Source organism: Barbatula barbatula (genome assembly GCF_947034865.1).
Source record: "Barbatula barbatula genome assembly, chromosome: 1".
NCBI lineage: Eukaryota > Metazoa > Chordata > Actinopteri > Cypriniformes > Nemacheilidae > Barbatula > Barbatula barbatula.
In genome coordinates this window covers 392,990-415,268 of record NC_136766.1, presented here as the reverse complement: position 1 = coordinate 415,268, position 22,279 = coordinate 392,990, and the positions used below count along the sequence as shown (strand labels likewise).

Genomic DNA, 22,279 nt, shown 5'->3' with positions numbered 1-22,279 from the left:
CGGCCAGTGTTGACAGATTTGCAAGAAAAAGCAGTCAGAGATTTGTTCGGATTGTTTCTCACTGATGTGATGAGAACTCTGTGACAGGTTTTAGCATCTGAGAGTCATTGTGTGTCAAGTCTGTGAGGACAGCCAACCTAGCGAGGTCTTGTCAATGAGGGATGAAAGGAGAGATCAGGAGAGAGGCAGAGCGACAGCAGCGTCAGGCTGTATTGTTTTGACATTTTTTTCCCAACAGGTTAATTAATACGCATATGACTCAGTGTGCAAGCTTTCTGTGCGTGACCAATCTTTAGGATGACAAATATGAAAAAACTCATATGAAACTTTCAGACTGAATGTGCAAAGACCTTAAGTGTCTGTACAGAGCACAGTGGGAGAAAGACAGACAGAGAAACCACATCAATAGCCTACTCATTCCAGTGGAAATATTTGTGAAGAAATATCATTCATTCACCAGGACAAGAATGAATCTATCAATAAAAACAGTTTCCTAAAACATTCACGTGCACAAAGAAACAAACCCTGACCTGAAACGCAGCTCATGAGAACAGAATTCAGTGTCTGAACTTCACAGAGATCATTTATAAAAAGCTGCATAGAAACCGTCCTAAATTAGATTTCATGATCATTTCTCAAAGTGCGTATGTGTGATTCATAGAAAACGTGTGTACGCCACTCTTTAAGATGTGAAATCTATAAATCGCAAATGATCGTGGAATTGCACACAGCTGAACATTTTCAGATCTCAGCCTTTAAACGATGTCTAATAATGTCATTGATATATGAAAGAACACCAGTCAACATCTGAATCCTTTACGAGCGCCAAGAAGGACTTATATTTCCAAACACCTGCAGCACTCAGACAAGCAAAAGTTTGCATGTCTGCTCAGACCCTGACGTGCCGCTAAACACGTTTCAACTTCAAAGACAGTTTTTATAAATATGAACATTGCCATGGATGTTTGTGTTTTATGAATGAGGCCCCTGGTCACATCCGATTCAGACAGAAGACATAAATTTCATATTTCATACGTCTGCCAGGCCGGACGGACGCCGGTTTGAGGACCACTCAGAGCGATTAGGAGCAGTCACACATGTACACAAACACAATAAACTATGAGTTATTAAGACTGAAATCACACGCTGTGCCGTGAGCACTGGCGTCTGTGCTTTGACCTGACTACACAACAGCTGAGGGTTGTTTTATTTGTTTATTTTTGTCTGCAGGGAAACACATCACTAAACAGCGTCAGTCTGTGGTGCATCAACACATTTCAGCAGCCAAAGAGAGCAGATGAGACGACAAGACATAACACAAACAAACACAAACAAACAAACCTGCCGTCTGTCTCTCTCTCTCTCTCTCTCTCTCACACACTGAACGGTCAGAAGTAAATAACATCAGAAATGAGTAACACATTGAGATTGACGTTATGAATATAAAGAGATGGGACTGTAACACTCGATATCATACAGATGAACATCTGCACACGTCACGTCTACAGTCTGATCCACCGTACTTCAGCTCATATGAATCATGGGATAATAATAGTAAAGGTGCAGTAATCATGTTTTTGACACAATGGTTGCTAGTCTGATAATGGTCACTACAAATGCCATGGTAAAAATATGTTTATATAGACGGTTTCAAACAAATGTTGCTGAGCATGCACGCTTTTGTGCAGGGCCGGAAACACGTGGGGCTATAACAAACCCAACGGCCCTCTTCATTGCAATGCCACCCCACAGTGTTTATTACATTGTATTGTTATTATTACTATATTAAATTTTCTAATTATTTATCTACTTTTCTTTTATTGGAATTGCATTTTTCATTTAATCCTTATATTTAAGTTTGCATACTAAACTTTCCAGGCTATTAAAAAAACATTAACCAGATAAGAATTTCAAACTGATTGAAGCAATCATACCTCTTAAATTTGTATTTTACAATAAATGCTTTAAATAGGGCTGAATCCTTTCTTTCTGAGCAGAAAACTCTAATGATATCATTCAAATTCATACTTCTGACCATGTCGTGTACCCGGGACATCTGTGGTAAAGGGCTCAGTCTTTCTAGTTCCACAGATGACCACAAACGAGACATAAAACATGATCACTTTGAGAAGGAGCGCTCTCCTGATGCATTAGTTACCGATCAGATGTGCTGTCTGATGAAAGAACAGATGGTCCTGTACCAGACATGTGCACATCAATCTTACGTCTTTTTTTACGCTTTGAAATCATACTAACTGTTTATTTAATACTGTTACGACAATCTGATGGGGTGTTTTCCATATTAAATCATTCTACCTATATATATATATATAACCGGGGACGGACAATTTCACAGGGTATTTACACTGTTAGCTAATTCTATGTGTTTGTTTATTTTAAACTGGAAGAACAATCTGACAGGCATTTTGCATTGTAAAATCATCCTAACTGTTTATTTTGTTGATGTGGTTAAGATTATACAAATGTTTGTGCTTCAGTAGGAATATCTATGGAAGAACAATTCCATTGCGGCACCGGTGCCAATATTTCACCATGCACCGGACTACTACTGTCGTCTAAGTAAACATTCATAAAACCCTTGCTCTCTAAGTGGTTGGTTACAAGAACATTAACAACTCACTGCTGCTGCTCACTCACCTTCAGCATGTAAAGCACAATGATCTGAGACGGTGGGTGATGCTTAATGAGTATTGCCGCTGCACCTGGGAATTTCCTCGGGCATGGATGTTTTGTCCGAAAGTGAACTGAAGTAGTTCTTTCATGATAACTCTTGGATGGTTTAGCATTGAAGTGTACATGACATATTTGTGTACAGAATAGATCTGCTAAGCTTCTGCTGCTGCGGCGGAGCAAGTAAAGTGACTTGCTACTGCAAATACATTCACAACATGCTGCTGCTGCACATATAACATACAGTATTTGAATAAACCCCATAGCTTTCGTGATCACCATGTATCAGATTTATACAGGTGGATTTGGGGAAGGAGGAGGGTTTCTGAAACGCTCTGCACTGCTACGACAATCACTAGCCAACATTTAAACGTAAAGCAGTAGGCTCATTGGCTGCTGATACGGAGGGAACCAACCAGCTTCCCCGTGTAGTATTTATGTCAGATTGGTTTAGACTTTAGGACTGCACCATCTAGAGTTTCATGCCAGAACTTACTCTGTCATTTAGTTTTGGAATTTTTTCCCTTTTAACTTTATTTTTCACCACTATCACTTGATTTGTTTAACACCAGCGAGCAAAGCAGAACACTTCATATTCTCGCCATGCAAAAGCATTACGCAAAGAGGCGTTTCCCGACATGGTGGTGCAAACTGTCATTTTGATTGGACGGTGAATTATATCAGTCAGGAACATTTTCCAATAGTTTATTGTTATTTTATCAGCAACCACCTAGATGAATTGTCAATCAATGATGTAAGGACAGCTCCCATAGCCCCTTCTTTCTGCGGACCCTGGGGCTTCAGCCCTGCCGACCCCATATGTTGATCAGGCCTAAGCTTAACTTCTGGTATAGAAGAACAGAATCCCTGCAGGTTATTTCTGATAACAAGCAACAGAAATAACAAATAAATGACATTAGCTAGCATGTTTGTCAAGCCACCATTGTGTGTGTGTGTGTGTGTGTGTGGCAGATGTGTTATTTAACTTAATTTATTGTGTTTTTCAGTTTTTCTTATTTTATCCTGTAATGCCTCTTTGGAACAATGTACATTGTGAAAAGCACTATATAAATAAAATTAAATTTAATTTACAGCTCGAGCAGAGGCGTCAGAATGAGTGCCCTGAAAAAACAACATCAGACTAACTCAAGGACACCTAAAGGAGGGTTGCTATGGGTAACCAGGCCAAAAGTGTGTGTGTGTGTGTTCAAAACACAGGCTGGTAGATAACATCATACAAACTTCTCATTAGACAGTTTTGATCTTATAACAATGTATTTCATCAACAAAACAAAACAAACGCACACGCCTGTCTCTCTCTCTCTCTCTCTCTCTCATCAGTCATCAATGATTGTGTGTGTGTGTGTGTGTTCAGTGGTTTTTTATGTGATAACCTGGATTTTTATGACAGTTTTCATGAGTCTTGTCATGTGTCAGTCTTTCACATTGATGTTGGATGACTTTATGTCACTCCTGAGGTTTGATTTAGTTGAAATTTAACACATCCCGAACTGAAATGATAACAATACATCTAGAAATGGTGATTACATGAACATATGGAGTGGTCTCTTCATTTTTATCCACGTGTGTATATACATATTTTTTGCAAACCAGTTGATAAGCAGGCTAAATAAACTCACAGGTTGATATCTAAATTCCGTAACACTTTACATTGAGGTACCCTTTATTTCTGTTCATAAATGATAAATAAGTCATTTATAAATGCATTATGAAGCAGTTATAGCTGCATGAGTAAAAGGAGGGATTCTAATGAAATACCTGCCAAATAGTGAGTCATGTTTAACTCATGTGTTATAAATGCTTAATAAATGTACTTATTCATCATTTATTTGAATGGAAAGCAGATTGATTATTATCTTGATGTTGTTTGTAATATAGCCTGTCAGACTGGACACTGTAAGGTGTTGTGTTGTTGTTCTTACACCTGCTCACTATTTGGCAGGTATTTCGTTAGAATTCTTCTTCTTATTCATGCAGTTATAACAGCTTTATGATGCATTTGTTAAATTCTTATTAATCATTAATAAACACATTTATAAATGCTTCATAAAGGATACCTTAATGTAAAGTGTTACCCTAAATGATTTACTTAAACTTTGGAATGGAAACTGGTGATCGATAAGAATCAAAATCGGTAAGCAGAATCAGATTTGGAATTGATCAAATTGAAACGATACACAACTCTCATGTCATGGTAGCTTCAGTGCTCCTGACAGCACACACACACACACACAGTTTACACAGTAATGATGGACATGGATGGATGATGAAATATGTCCTCTAGAGAAAAATGACTCTGTGTGGAATTACATCACCTGATGTCACACAAACACTCAAACCCTCAGAAGTGATGTCAATAGCATTGATGGTTCATCATCAATTCTCACATGTGATGTCCAAAACATCTTCAGGTTCCACAAAACAAAGATCTTAAGAAGCCAGCAGTTGTGTGAAAGTGAAGGTGTGTTTAAACAGATGCATTTATCTTTCTTTATTTCATTCAAATTGTTTTCTTGCTGTCGTTTTCCAGGAGGCACAAGCCGAACGTTCACACACAACAGAGCTTTAGCTGTGAGCGAGTTTCACGGGACATTTCTGCATTCATTATGTAAATTCAAATATCTGAAGTAATCAAGATGCATCAAATTAGAATGGAGGTGCCTCAGAGAGCGTTTCCGAGCTGTTCTGAGACGCGTTTCCACTTACAACAAGAATGAAGAATCCAGTTAACAAAGCTCAACTCATCTGTGTGTGAGGTGATCCAGATACAACACCAAAACACATTCACAACTTCCGCTGCCAACAAAACCTCAACACTCAAACACACGAGGTGAGAAAGAAAGAGATGGATTTTTTATTTTGGGAAAAAAATTACAAGTTGTTACAGAATCAGAATATGAGTATGTAGGGGTGCATTTGGACTTTTGTTTTGGTTTCAGAACATTAAACAAATTTAGTACATTTTAGGTTTATTAGAAATTCTCCATCAAATGAAGCTACAAGGACAAGCTGGTCTAGTACATATACTGTTGTTCTTCAACCATTATACAAACAAGCATTAGATTTCATATTTGTCACATTTTATGTAAGTATGACTTGTTGAAATGCTATAATGTTTATGAAATGTTTGTTTGGTTTATAAGATCATGTGCGGTTTGACTGATTTCATTCATTCTAGTGCAACAAGAGAGAGTGCAGGAGCAGATAGAGCCAACTGCATCATTTCACGCAGGAAAACTTATTTTGGTCGAGCGCCACATCACTTCATTAGTTTAAGAAATGACTTCTACACGTTAATATTGCATTTCAACACTATCTGTTGTAGCATTATGTATTTATATACAGTATATGTATATTTTTTCAATTTAATTATAAACTAGTATTTTTAAGGTGGATTGGATTTATTGTTGATTCTGGCAAAAGGGACAACCAATGAAGACAAGCCTTCTAAGACCAATTTAGGCATTTACATCTATGTTTATTAATGTACACTGTCCCTTTTGAATTAAACAAGTAAAGGTCAGCTGTGGCCTAGTGTTTAGAGAGTTGGGCTTGTGATCAGAAGGTTGCCGGTTCTAATCACAGTGCCAGCAGGTCATGACTGAAGGGCCCTTGAGCAAGACACCTTACCCCTGATTAATCAGCAGTAATGTTCCACTGTAAAAAAAACTACTTGTAAGTCGCTTTGGATAAAAGCGTCTGCCAAATGAAATAAATGTAAGTAAATGGATTGGGTTCAGTGTTGTTTGATTATCAACATTCTTGGAAATCCCTTTTTCATGTTCTGAAGAAGAAACTTTGGCTGAACTTTCCTTTTAATTCTTCTCTTTTAAATAGTTATATTAAACGATAATTGTAGGCGTTTTAATTTGAGTTTTCTCTTAGTTTTAAATAAATCTCTTTTGTGTTGGTTTTCACAGTCTATGGAGTTTCACTACAGATTGTCAGTGAGATCTTGACTTCAAACAGGATTCAAACAGCGGATGAGGTAGAAAACTGGAGAAACAATTGAAACTATCACAAGGCAGAGCTTCATTCATTCATTCAGGTGTGTGTAGATGAAGTCTGAACAACATCATCCCCATCATTTGGACTCTTACCGTGACTCCCGCGCGTGAGGAAGGGCATGCGGTTAATGGCGACGGGCACTGTGCCATGTTTGTTGTGGAAATGATGAACGTGATGTGTTGTGCTGAGACTGGATGAAACTCGAGCAGAAACCGCTGGACCCGGAGAGACCAGCAGCGCCAGCGAGAGAATCCACCGCCATACACCGGACACGTTGGGCCAAAAGACCTGGGCCGGAGCGGGCGGATACACCGCTGACCCACTCCACACAAAGAATGCCCTGAGGGCAGAGGAAAAAGGGGGCGGGACTTCCATGCCACGCCTCCTCACATGACAAACACAGGTAAACATGTCAAACAGATGCGGTCTCCATGACACCCACAGATTCCCTCCTTGACCAGAGAAAAATCTGGATTATTTATGATCCCACAAAAACTGTAACATTCAAAAACCTGGAGTACAAAAACACAATTAAAGAAGTACAAATCAAAATTTCCACGAGCACATCCAACGGCAGCCAAACACAAGCCTTAATTCCCAAATCTAAAAAACAATCCCATCAGAAAATATTTGAAAAAGATCTTCTCATCCATCTAAAGTCCAAAAGCCTCGTCTGAAGAGAAACCCAAACGCCATCCTGCGACGACTGTGTGCTGCTGATGAATCTCCAGAAGAGAGATCGTACAAACGCCGGCTGAGAAAAGAGACGAACGAGTCAGAAAACACCAAAACACAGCCATGAGATCCAACTCAAGACACACATCCAGATCTCGTGTTCCTCTGAGCTCGCTCTGATTCCTGACGCAGAGATCCACTTTTCACATCCGATCCTCGTCTCTGTATTCAGCAGCGTTGCTTGGCCCAGCCGCTCGACAGAAAGAGCGAGAGTCAGAAAATCTCATGCTAATGAAACCAGACTCCGCAGCATAATCTGCCAGAACCCCCATCCATCTCTTAGCGACGGTTACCGCGGTGGCGACACGAGGGAGAGAGAGAAATGGAGAGACATGCAGGAGACGCTACGCTCGTGTGAAAGCCCGAGATCACCGGAGGAAGAACGAGACACAGCTGCAGAGAAAGAGAGACGGAGGTGGTGGGAGGGAGTTAAAGTGCGCGTGCGCGAGAGAGAAGTGCATACACACACACACACACACACACACACACACACACACTGACTGCTGGATGCTCTTAATGACTAATTTAGTGTCCGTAGAAAGCTAAAGGCTTGTTCCCTCGCACACGTCACACACCAGATCTCTTGACCATCATCCACTGTGTCCATGAGATTAAACCCAGAGCAAAAGAGCTTTAGAAGAGACTCTGGTGTATGTTCACAGCTTAAAATGTACAGTGATATTAGATTTAAGAATGACATTTTCACGGGACCTGAATGAGACATGCTGTATCAGATTAGACATTATTACGACTGATGCTGAGCTCTCTCTCTCTCTCTCTCTCTCTCTCTCTCTCTCTCTCTCACACACACCTTTGATAGAGAAATGAGTTAGGACCACATCACATCCTCACACAATCACATCTGTTTTACAGGGTCACATGACCAGCACACATTATACATTTAATTCAAATCTCTTTTAAAGATAACTGTAACACAACTACACAATGACTATCAAGATAACAAAACAAGTAGACAATATCATGATGTTTATTCTAAATACAAATATTTAAATGTGTGAGGCCTTTACATTTTGATTGGCTTCTTAGAGTGATTTCAGTCAAATCATTTCTCTGTCTCTGTACTGTTGATGTTGAACTACAGTTGTAGTTGTTCAGCGGTCAGTGAATCCAGCCGTCCACTCACTATGAGATTAATGATGTACTTCATGATGTAGTCACACACAGTGCATTGTGGGTAATGTGATGGATATTGCACAGCAGGTGTTTCATGACTATACTCTTAAAGTGTGTGTGTGTGTGTGTGTGTGTCTTAATGTGCTGCAGGCGTCTCACCTGTGTCCAGCTCAACAACAGCAAGCAGACACACCACTAATGTGATTAAACAAACCTGATGTGAACACCCGCCCGTTTTCATTACACACACCCTGACACTACGACATGACCGCCGGCACCATGAGATTTACTGAAAAGAGCTGAACAGAGATCCAGAAACTACACGAGAACAAATGACACGTGAACACATGGCCAGAAATTCCAGACCACTACAATTGTTCATTTCAAATAATCATTTCTAGATATATTGTGGTCATTCCAGTCCAGTGTGTGTTGAACTTCGACTTAATCAAACCTCAGGAGCGACAAAGTCATCCAACAGCAATGTGAAAGATTGACACATGACAAGACACATTAAAGCTGTGATCAAAATCCAATTTATGTAAACTTAAAATATTTTTTGAACTTTTCGTAAATATGTAGAAATATGACTGTTGTTTTGCTTAAAAGTGAATCTGAACTTGTTTTCATATACACACGCTCCCTAACAACAAAACTTCAACTGAGACCATACATCACCAAATCTTCTACTTAACAAAACACATGAAATCCTTCATTTATAACTTCAAACCCATCTCATTTGTTTAAAAAACACAATCATTCAGTTTCTCATTATGTGGGTTTGTTAAAATAAAGCATTTGAAAACAAAGCCCCTAAAGCAGATTTCACTGTAATTTCACACTTAATATGCGATTTAATGCACAATCCTGCTTTTAAATTGAACAAATATAAGCGCCATTATTAGTGTTGACCATAAAGATAATGAGTGTGTAACTCGTCTCACACATCAATCATCCTCCAATCACACGTTTAGTGAAATGATTGTACTTAAATCATCTTCACCGAACCCAAAACACGATGAGAAGCTGAATGAGGAATCCAATCATCATCTGTGACTTTAAATCCAGCTCCCTGTATTTCAGTTTACCCACATTACCTTTCTCCCTCCTGTAACGCTTTTGTGTGTTTGTGTATGTAAGAGAGTGGATAAAAAATAAACGATTTTGTAATTCTATGATCTGCTTGCAGTAGGTACTTAGAGAACAGGACGGACAGTATTTCTTTGACTGAGATCATTCAGGTTCCTTGTGAGACTCTGTGATGAGGACTATATGACCTTGAAGAGAGTGAGGCAGAAAAACAGGCAGAGTCAGACAGACCCTATACCCAACCCAGGCACAGACAGAGAGTGAGACAGAAAGACAGACACAGACAGACAGACCCTATACCCAACCCAGGCACAGACAGACAGACAGAGACAGACCCTTACCTAGGCACAGACAGAGAGTGAGACAGACAGACAGACACAGAGAGACAGACCCTAAACCAGGCACAGACAGAGAGTGAGACAGAAAGACAGACACAGACAGACAGACCCTATACCCAACCCAGGCACAGACAGACAGACAGACAGACAGAGACAGACCCTAAACCAGGCACAGACAGAGAGTGAGACAGAAAGACAGACACAGACAGACAGACCCTATACCCATTTACATTTACATTTAGTCATGTGGCAGACGCTTTTGTCCAAAGCGACTTACAGATGAGGAAACATTGGAAGCAATTATAACAACATAGGCAACAAAATACATAAGTGCATCAAACTAGTCCATTAAAGCCTAGCACAGTATACAAAGCTAAGAATAGTGAGGTTAGTAAGTGTTTTTTTTAAGAAGGAAAGGGAAAAGAATTAGGATAAATCAATCAGCGACGTGTTGATGGAAGAGATGCGTTTTCAGGAGTTTTTTAAAGATGGCAACAGAGTCTGCTGATCTTGTAGCAGCTGGTAGATCATTCCACCAATGTGGAACAGATCCAGAGAAGGTACGGGAGAGTGACTTTTTTCCTTTTTGGGATGGTACCACTAGTCGTTGTTCCTTTGCAGACCGCAGTGATCTGGCAGGAACATAGATCTGCATTAGCGAGTGGAGATACGATGGTGTAGATCCGGTGTTGGTCTTGTAGGCCAGGAGCATAGCTTTGAACTTTATGCAGGCGGCAACAGGGAGCCAGTGTAACCTGATGAAGAGCAGAGTTACATGCGCTCTCTTCGGCTCATTGAAGACCACTCTTGCCGCCGCATTCTGGATCATCTGGAGAGGTTTGATTGTGCAAGCAGGAAGTCCAGCCAGAAGCGCATTGCAATAATCCAGTTTGGACAAGACAAGGATGCACGGGCTGGTCCAGATGCAAGAGGGCATAGGTTGTCCAAGCAGGATGAAAGCGTGGAACACAGAGTGTCTGTGGCATTGTCTGTATTCAAAAGAGAGAGCTCATCAGAGGGGGGGAGTGCAGAGAAGACAGCAGAGGAAAAACAGGAGGGAGGAAAATGACCACCGGTAAGACATCTGCGATGTCCGGAGCAGTGAGGTTGAGGTCGAGGGTGACGAAGAAGTGATCAGACGTGTGCAGCGGGGTGACCTGAGAGTGATGAGTGGAGCAGTACCTTGTGAAGATCAGATCTAGATGGTTTCCAGACTTTCCAGACTTACGTCTGCTAAATGACTGAGTGTAAATGTAACTGCATTATCTCTGAAAAACATGAATAATAAAAGCATGAATAAAGCATGAACTCATGAGGGAAGAGTGTGTTTGTTTTACTGTCCCAGCCCTTGAACACATCAGAACACAATGTTCATGAAGACGAACAGAAGTGAGAAAAGAGACTTTGATTTACATTCATCACATCTAATTGGCTGTTTGGATGGTGACTGGAATCTGCCGGTGGATATCACTCCCGTCCCACAGAGACGTCTGAGACATGTTTGCTCAGGATTTCTGTGTTTAATTGCTGTTGTGATGAAGTGCCGGTGTGTGTTTCACGCTCTTAATCCCAGCAGACACGATGATGAGAAAACCTTCAGTGTCTCTCAGACGACAGCTGCCCACGGGACAGTACAGCTCCCCACAGGATATGACATCACAGACCAGAGTTCCAATAACAAAACACATGAACTCTGACATCACCGAAGGACAACTGATCTTTACATTGACACACAACTGCAGATCTCAACACCGGGACAATAATCTGATCGCAGTCGTTGCCATGGCAACTCTTTGTGGTTGCCAAGGTGTTCTAGATGATGTGAAGTTGTTGCTAGGGTGATCTGGATGAGTTCCAGGGCACTGAAGAGTCCTGGGGTCTCCAGAGTGCTCATGTGATTTCATCACAACCATGTCATCTCTCACACCTGACTGTAACACACAGTCAACAACAACACTGTACTCATACCATCACATGACCGAGGACAGGTGCAGGACTTGAGACATCACAGCAGTTCTGCATGACTTCACTATCGATTCTCTCTCAGCTAAGACAGAAGGAGATTTTCTTTCCTCTATGTGGATGCGTCACAAGAGCCGTTGTCTACTTTCTGTGTGTGTGTGCATACACTGACCTCTAAACACACACACAAACAATGAAGAAAAATGAACTGTGAAGAATTTCTTATATTTTCATAATAAAATATTTCAACAGGATGAAAACAACCAACTCCTTACACTATAACAGTGAAAGAACATCAGCTCTTCATCACTTGAATGTATCCTCCTGAACACACAGAACATCATCATCATCATCATCATAATCATCTCCTCTCACTGTCTCTCTCATCCTTAATACATTCTCATTACTGATAATATCAAGAAGAAATGACAAACGCACGTTTTCAATAGACACCATCAATCATCTCTACAACAGCACAGGACTGAGCTATAGAATGAACTACTTTATCACTTTTACAAACATAAAACTAGAGGACCGTCTTCATTCACTCATACCGAGTCTGTAGTCTGGCCTGTTTCTGATAGTATATGTGACCCAGTCTGTGAAAACAAGGTTTAACGGTCATCAAATATTCATTTTAATAATTAATTTCATCATGACTTCAGTCTTCACTCAGTCAATATTAAAAATAGCAAGATTGTAATTTCAAAGAATGTTCTTGACATTATGTAGCTTGATTTATGAAGAAACTTGAAAACCAAATTGTGATTTTACTGACCGGCTCACATATTTGATCACAAACACAAATCCCACCTGAAGTTATCAAAAGGAAACTTGTAATAATATATCAGATATTTCTCCTGAGAAAAAGAGTAACAAATGTGTCTGTCATGAGAGTTTGAGAAGAGATGTCAGTATTATTGAAGATCTCGATATCAACTCACATCCAGGTAATTTGACCTCTACGATCTACATTCGTTTAACACTTCGTGTATTTGAACAAAGATAAAGATGAATATTTCAGCTGGTTGTTAGACGTGACCTCACTGATGCCGTGTGCTGCGATCTCGTTCACACTTGATATTTTCCTCCTCTGAGAGTGATTCTGAATCAGCCGGTGGATTGAGAAAGGTTACATCATCATCATCATCTTCATCATCACCATGAGAACACGTTTGCATCCCTGGATTATGGGATGGTTTCTCAGGCAGGATTAGAGAAATTAATCTTAAATTATATCAGGACATTGAAGTCATTTTAAGATTTTTACAAACATGCCTTACATAACTGGTGCGCTTCTTACAGACAAAACATATGACAGTGACATTCTTGAAGATCTGTCTCTGATGATAGTGAGATCAGACCTGTCGGACATTACGATTACAATTCTTGGATTACGTCACTTCCTGTTTGCATTGTATGTAATTTATTACATTGTCTTTTCTTGTTATATCTTAAGATTTGCGCTTTAAATTGTTATTTGACGAGGGTGTAACTTATACTTAGGTATATCATAAAAAAAATCGTTGTTAAACACACTGATAAATTATTTTTATCGGATCGTTCTGTATTAGCCCTCAGGCTGTTAGCATTACCAGCCTGCTAACTGCTTAACTCACTGTTCTCATTATTACATCACTAATGGGTAATGTTTCAGATGTGTTTGTACCTTTGAGAGCAGATGACAAAAAGCTTGCACTGCAGTTGGAATTGGAGGCTGTGGAGAAATAGATCCAGGATTTACTTGAGAATCAAGAAACTGGAAACATCTCGGGGTCTCATCGCAATTATAATACTTCTACTCCGCGTGTTTCTCTGCACAGAGTAGAGGTCTTCACGGGTCCACTTAGATCCGAAAACCCGAGGTCCGGCCCGAGACCCGAGCGGGTTCGGGTCTAAAAGATTCACGGGAGCTTCGGACACGGGTCGGGTATATTATTAGTGTCTTCGGGTCTCGGGTAACAAAGTAAAAAATTGTTTTGCTTAATTGACCCAAGGAAGACCCGAACTATCCTGTATAATAACAGCGCGTCGCTTGTGTGTGTGCGTGTAGTTACCAACTCTCCTCCAACCCTCAGCCGATCGGTTGAAAGCCACGCAAATCTTCCGAAAGTCGCGGTGATCTGAAATCACCTTAGAATTGAAATCCCGAAGTTTCCAACGCTGCAGGGGTTTGCACTCGATGTAGTTACCATCGTATTCAGGAAAAACATACTTCCACCAGGCGACCAGAAGTAGATATTAAAAGACGCGCACATTTCAGTACTACGCGGTTTGGGACACATTGTTGAGACAGAATGTTCGCGCGAGTGGTTGCCATGTCGTCACTTATTTAGATTTGATTCAGCTAAAATTTGAACAACCCATTTAGCCTCAGTTTTTGCCAGAGCAAAACAAGAGGATCAACGTGTTCATTGCCATATCAATTTCATTAATACACGTCGGTTTACATTCAGGTCTAGTCGGGTTTAAAAAACATATACGATGGGTCGGACTCGGGTCTAACGTTATCGGGTCTGTCTCGGGTCGGGGCTTTAAAATAAAAACGTTATCGGGTCTGTCTCGGGTTCGGGTAAAAAGTGATTCAGGTCATTTCGGGTCGGGTAAAGATCTTTGGACCCGAGAAGACCTCTAGCACAGAGCTCAGGCTTCGAGAACACAATCAGCCCAAACGAACTTCACTCCTGCACAGGCACACCCATGACGAAGGGGCAAGCCAGGACCGAAAACATACGAAACAAAATAGTAGAAACTCAACCTCCAAGTCTGTCCTATGAATTAGCACCAACCATCACCCCAAAAGAAAGGCTCCAGTGTTTTTCACCTATAAAACAGGAAGATTTAATTAAACTTATAGCAACATCCAAACCAACAACTTGCTTACTAGACCTCATACCAACTAAATTATTAAAAGAGTTACTACCTGTTGCAATTGAGCCCATTTATAACATTATCAACCCGTCAATTAATCTAGGCCATGTCCCAGGACCCTTTAAGATGGCCGTCATTAAGCCTCTAATCAAGAAACCAAACTTAGATCCAAATGAACTAGGAAACTTTAGACCGATTTCAAATCTCCTTTAACTGTCAAAAGTGCTAGAAAAAGTAGTGTGCACTCAGTTGTGCTCTTTCTAACAAAATAATGATTTACACAAAATATTTCAGCTTTAGACCGCATCATAGCACTGAAACTGCGCTCGTTAAAATTACAAACGACCTGCTTATAGCATCAGATAAAGGTAACATCTCACACCTAGTCCTTCTTGACCTTAGTGCTGCGTTCGATACCGTAGACCATAACATACTTCTGGATCGCTTACACAATTATACCTGTATTGAGGGACAGGCACTACAATGGTTCAGATCTTACTTATCAGACAGACGTCAATTTGTTCATTTAAATGGGGAATCATCAAATCTAATGATGTAAATGATACAAGTAAAACCTCAGGGATCGATTTTAGGACCCATGCTATTCTCCATATACATGCTGCCCATTGGAAACATTATTAGAAAACATTTAATTAGCTTCCCCTGCTATAGAGATGATACTCAGCTATATATCTCTTCACAGCTATCCAAATTGGCAGAGTGCATTGAAGATATAAAACATAAGATGACTTGTAATATTACTTATCGGAGCAAAGACACGTAAACCGAATATTTCAGATTATAACTTGCAAATTGAAGGATGTACTTCCAACAAATACAGTAAAAGATCTAGGCATTATATTAGACAGCAACCTGTCATTTCAAAATCACATCTCAAATGTTACAAAAACTGTTTTCTTCCACCTTAGAAAGGTTGCCAAATTACAAAATATTCTATGTATTCTTGAATTAACATCACAGCTGTGTCTGATATTGTAATGACACTTGATTGACAGTTAAAGATCAGTATAGAAGATTAAACTACAAAAAATGTATAGCTTAGCCACAATAGCACGTTTGTACAAGTGTTTACTTTTATTTACAGTGTCCAAGAGTCCTGAACATGTTGCCATCTAGGTGATTCTCACGAGAAACAGGCACAATTAATAGATTTCACAATCCTTATGACAACCGTTCACTTTAAAGTAGGCTATACTATAGACATATGAAGCAATAAGATCGATGATACAGTTGTACTCTACGTATATCGTAAACCATTCAAATGTGTTAAGAAATGTAAACGTGATTGTACTTTTAATGCCGAGAAAAGCGCAGTCCTCCCTTTGGATCCAGTGTCTCCCTCATTAATATGGTGGCGTCGTTGACGTTTTGTGGCAGCGGAGTAAAGCGGCCAATACGGAGTCAAGTTATTTATTATGTCTATGATGTATTGTACAAACATTACTCGCTCTGCTGTAGCACACAGCTCCTTCACTCAGTTTCCATTGAAAAAAGAAACGTGCTTATAAATAAAAGGCTCCACCCACTTGGAATAAAATAAATAACCAACAGGGTATTGCACATCTTTACCAGATACAAACAGGTATGTATAGATACATATTCATAGAACATAGTTACTTAATCTAATTTTATAGTTTTATTTCATTAACACTGCATATAGGAATTTATAGTCTGTCTGATATTTGAACTGTGTGTTGACTTGCATAACTTTATATAAGATTTGCTTATAGTCAATGTTTTCTTGTACAGCTGCTTTGTAGCAGTGGAAATTGTAAAAAGCGCTATATAAACTGGCCATATAAACTAACTTAAATATAATGACTTATAATGACTTTTTTGTGTAGCATCACGCTGCAGGGGAGAACAGCCTCTAAAAAAAAAAGACGTTGTGCCCACCATATGGCGGCAGCAACAACAACACTACAGTGGGAAAAGACACGCCTTCTTTCTTTGCATATACATGTTGGGCGGTGTTCTTCAACGTTTCTCACGAACTGCCGTAAAAATGTGAGGGCGTGTTTAAACGAGGAGTTTTAGGCAGGTTTGGATGAGCCTCCGCTTTTAAATAAAACATCTCTTTTGGTTTGAGACTTAAATTTGTGCAATTTTACATGTCTAACACAGTATATGCATGAACACCAGAGATGCAGGAAAACACGAAAGGGCATCATATGACTCTTTAAGACTTTAAAACTTGTCTGCTGCTTGAGAAATATGTTGCTAGTCCGGGAGGAATGAAAAACAATGCATGTATGATTTCCAGAGTGATAGCCGAATCCCCGTGTGCACCAGAGAGGGTGGCAAAAAATTTAAATCTGTGAAAAGACGTGTAAAGAATTGAATTGAGGTGGGAGCATAAGTGCTGTTGAAGCCGGTGACAGAGTACTCCATCACAATCTGATCAGATTCGTCTTAGACTTCATAACCACAGAGCCTTGGCTGAATGATACAGAAGTGCCTTCCCTTTCAGGAAACACTTCAGCACGTTCAAAGTCGTCATCTGATTTGTTGAAATTTAGAGGATTTTCTGGACATGTGCGTGTCTTGTTCTTTAACAATCCACTTAGAAACACCTGGAAGCTTTCCTGTAGCTCAGTGGTAAGAGCATTGCCTTAACAACGCAAGGTTTTGGGTTGGATCCCAGGGGATTGCAGATACCTATGTATAAATGTATAGAATAATGCAATGTAAGTCACTTTGGATAAAAGCATCTGCCAAATGCCTAAATATAAATGTAAATGTAACAACACAAAGCTGTCTGATCGAAGAAGTGAGCTGACGTGTTGACATCGATTACAAAAAAATTAATCACGAGCAACTCATTTCCACGCCTCTACCCAAAATGTAACGAATTGGTTGCTTTACCTGTCAGTCACATGGCCTCTTGGGCAGGCCTTGTCCAAAGTTCCCAGACCTTCAGTATACACTACGCGAGACTAGCTCCAGATAAACCAGCCAGATTAACATCCACATCTGAAGAGGCGTCCATTAGCCCAGACGAGACATGGAAACAAGCCTTCAGATCAATAAACAGATGACAGGAGAGGATTGATTTCACTGAGCAAGTGTGTGTGTGTGTCCGGCTGAAAATGCATTTGGGAGATTCACATCGATCACACAAGTCAGCAGAACCTCCGGACTCTTAATGGATCAAGTGTACAGAAAATCCAAACTCAACCTGATGGGAGTGAAACACACGTGCGTTACTGAAGCTTAATTTAAACCCTGCAGGATGCTGAACGTAACCACTTTACAACCAGGAGGACTTCAAACTGAATGCTTTTTGCCCCTGACCTGAGAAGATGGATAAGAAAAAACAGGCCAACAACAAGAAGTCCTAAAGAACAGAAAAACGTAATGTCCATCTCACCGTCTCTCGTACCTGTGAAAACACTCAAGAATCAATGATTTCACAACACAGGATTAAAGAAACATGAAGATCCTCTAAAGCCAGCAAGACATGAACAAGATATTCCATCAGCTCAAAGCTAAAGCCTTTGACTCCTCTAAAACCACCTCAGACCAGCCCGGATCAGCTCAAGACCAATTGGAAAGCACATAAGTCCAGCAGCATCAGAAACTGGCTTCAGCTGGACTTTCTAAAGCAACATACACACTGTCTGTGACTGTGTCGCCAGTCTATTGCCACAAGGTGGTCAGAAGGCGTTCCTAGCTTTAGTTGTCCTAGAAACAGTTATGCACAAACCCTGCATTAAGAGACGAGACGTGAGCTCCGCTGCTGTACTCCTATTGGTAGTTGCATCATTGCAAGTTAAACTAATCTCAATTTTGTCAAGTCGCTAGACACGCCCACTTCTGGATTCGGCCTCATGTCATGTCACACTAAATCAACAGTTTACAGCGGAAATGAAGTCCTATTATAGCCGAGAGGCAGGACTTTACTCAAAGTGCAAGAACTGAGCCAGAACAAATCTAAGCCAAGATGGCCGACCATAAATTTGGTTGTTTTGAAGCTTGGATGAACGTCCCTGGAGATTAACAGCGCTCCATTTCCATACATCACAATAATCCTGCTCACAACAATAACATCAGTATCACAGGGTTATGGAACTTTTGGAGTTCAGACGTGAGACATGAGAACAAAACTCACTTATTGTATTGATAACGTATTGATCCATTGAGTGTCTTCTCTCTAGACAGTATGAGAGATGTCAACACACATAACTAATACTCTCATCCTAAAATAACACAGGATTCAAGAACGTACAAGCCATGACCCCCAAGATGAGATGAACACATAAAACTCAAATGTTTATCATCTTTGAAGAGCTTGTATACTGCAGGATAAACATCTGTCCATCGCCACAGAAAATAAAACACATAACACAAATATGTGTGTGCTATTATTCACAGCAAAATAAGTGTTAAAAATATATATATAATCCACACTCAAAGTGTTGATTAAATATACACTCACCTAAAGGATTATTAGGAACACCATACTAATACTGTGTTTGACCCCCTTTTGCCGTAATTCTATGTGGCATTGATTCAACCAGGTGTTGAAAGCATTCTTTAGAAATGTTGACCCATATTGATAGGATAGCATATTGCAGTTGATGGAGATTTGTGGGATGCACATCCAGGGCACGAAGCTCCCGTTCCACCACATCCCAAAGATGCTTTATTGGGTTGAGATCTGGTGACTGTGGGGGCCATTTTAGTAAAGTGAACTCATTGTCATGTTCAAGAAACCAATTTGAAATGATTCAAACTTTGTGACATGGTGCATTATCCTTCTGGAAGTAGCCATCAGAGGATGGGTACATGGTGGTCATAAAGGGATGAACATGGTCAGAAACAATGCTCAGGTAGGCCGTGGCATTTAAACGATGCCCAATTGGCACTAAGGGGCCTAAAGTGTGCCAAGAAAACATCCCCCACACCATTACACCACCACCACAAGCCAGCACAGTGGTAACAAGGCATGGTGGATTCCAGTCTTCAACTGTCCAATTTTGTTGAGCTCGTGCAAATTCTAGACTCTTTTTCCTATTTGTAGTGGAGATGAGTGGTACCCGGTGGGGTCTTCTGTTGTTGTAGCCCATCCGCCTCAACGTTGTGCGTGTTGTGGCTTCACAAATGCTTTGCTGCATACCTCGGTTGTAACGAGTGGATATTTCAGTCAAAGTTGCTCTTCTATCAGCTTGAATCAGTCGGCCCATTCTCCTCTGTCCTCTAGCATCAACAAGGCATTTTCGCCCACAGGACTGCTGTGTACTGGATGTTTTTCCCTTTTCACACGATTCTTTGTAAGCCCTAGAAATGGTTGTGTGTGAAAATCCCAGTAATTGAGCAGATTGTAAAATACTTAGACTGGTCCGTCTGGCACAAACAACCATGCGACGCTCAAAATAGCTTAAATCATATTTCTTTCCCATTCTGACATTCAGTTTGGAGTTGAGGAGATTGTCTTGACCAGGACCACACCCCTTAATGCATTGAAGCAACTGCCATGTGATTGGTTGATTAGATAATTGCATTAATGAGAAATTTAATAGGTGTTCCTAATAATGCTTTAGGTGAGTGTACACTGTGAGTGTTAATTTGACCTTTTTTACACTGGCGATTTACCTGTGTTTGATTTGTAAAAATGACTTTAGTTATTATAACATCTAACCTCCTTGTAAAGTTCCATCAGTTTATATGAGATTATATGATTCATGCTGGTACTCACGGTCGCTGCAGTACGAGCCCCCGTAGGACGTCATGGAGCAGTCGCAGGAGAAGCCCGTCCACTGCTGCAGACACACCCCCTGATGATGACACGAGTCCTCCGTACAGGTCGTGCTCGGTCCTGCATACACACAACAAAACACAAAATAACATTCCTCTGTGGTCTGATAGCGCTCACAAAATTACACCTAAACGGATTCAACAAATGAAATGTCCTAAATCACATCTAATTATCTCTCCCTGTTATTCATGAACATTTACTGCAGTCATTTTGATTCAAAGTCAGTGGGTGCAGCTATGACACATCAGAGGAGAACTGGTCCTCCTGGCGGAGACTGGTTTCTCCTGAGGTACAAACACCATGCACTTTACTGTGTTTGACCTGTTTTTGTCACGGTGCAGACAGATGCCAAGCGCAGGCAGACAAAGGGTAAGCAAATAAAACAAAAAAACATCCTCGAGGGGAATAAAACAAGGTCCAAGGTAAATGTATATGGTAAGTCCAACAAACGATGGGAACGCGGGACACGGGAACAAGGTAATCCAAAAAGGTAATCCATGGGTTGGACAAACTGGCAGGAAAGCACATGGACTGGATACGGGAAGCAATGAACCGACGTGCAGCAAGGGATATAGAGACAATAAATAGGAAAACACTAACTAGGAGAGATTGAACTGGGACAGAGACGGGCAGGTGACAAGGATAACACAGAATGTGGAACTGGGAAACCAAGACAAGGAGAGGCAGGATCATGTCAGTGTTGTGTAGTGAATTGAGTTGAATTAGGAATTTTGATATCGTACGCTGGTGGGTCTGCACAACTGTATGAAGTTGAATGTTGGGATGTGAGTGTGAAAAACACGCTTCAGTCAAAGAAGGCTGTTGTCTGCAAACATTGATGTTATCTGCAGCACATGTTTAGTGTTAAACTGTTAAATAAATGACTCATAAATGTCAATGTGTCATATGCGCGTATCTCGTGTACATTGTTCAGAAATTATGAAAAATGTCCTTTTACTTATTCTTGTAAATGTAAAGACACATTCCCTGCACCTCTTGTCACTGAAACCAAACCAAAATAATATTCAGGAAATAAATATCTGAACAACATTAATTTCTCATTTAATCATAGACAATGTTAAAGTAAAATTAAAATCCAGAAATAAGATATGCAATGACAAGTTTACTTGTGTCTCCAGGTGATTTATTTCCTTGAGACTATACACAATAGCAACTGACCGTCACATCCTCGATCCACCTGACCGACTCTGTGGAGGGCGTCTGCAAGCAGGTCGGGCAAACGTCCGTTCAGATCGACAGAGGCCAGGCAGCCCTGATAGCCGTCCCGCGAGGCGATCAGCTTAGGCAGACTGTTGTACATGTTCTTGGCTACTCCACCGATGTACAGCTCACCTGAAGAAAGAACACAAACACACACCTGTCAATCATTCTGATGAGAAACATCTTACATCATCACATTATTTTAAATGTAGATGCACGGCAACTGTGATGTATGTCATGACGCGCATAAGGTGTGTCGGTGCCGCATCAAGATGAAAATATTTAAACTTTTCAGAAAGCCGCACGCATGTTACATTAACCGACCAACCAATATAGAGAATGTGAAGCTGACGTCACGCCCTATGTTGCATGTTGCAGAGGCGCCTCCATCTTGGAAGGATCATACTCCACTGCTATTATTGTGTTGATA

The 22,279-nt window shown here is 40.5% G+C and overlaps 1 protein-coding gene across 1 annotated transcript in view; it reads right to left on the bottom strand.

The window, feature by feature from the left end:
• Positions 1-22,279, bottom strand: part of nrxn2b (neurexin 2b) — a 252,766-nt gene that overhangs the window by 26,222 nt on the left and 204,265 nt on the right. Inside the window, exons 15-16 of the mRNA XM_079462581.1 lie at positions 21,808-21,981; positions 20,569-20,688 (exon numbers count right to left, since the gene is read on the bottom strand). Coding sequence (XP_079318707.1) covers positions 20,569-20,688; positions 21,808-21,981 — 294 coding nt within the window. The remainder of the gene's footprint in view (positions 1-20,568; positions 20,689-21,807; positions 21,982-22,279) is intronic.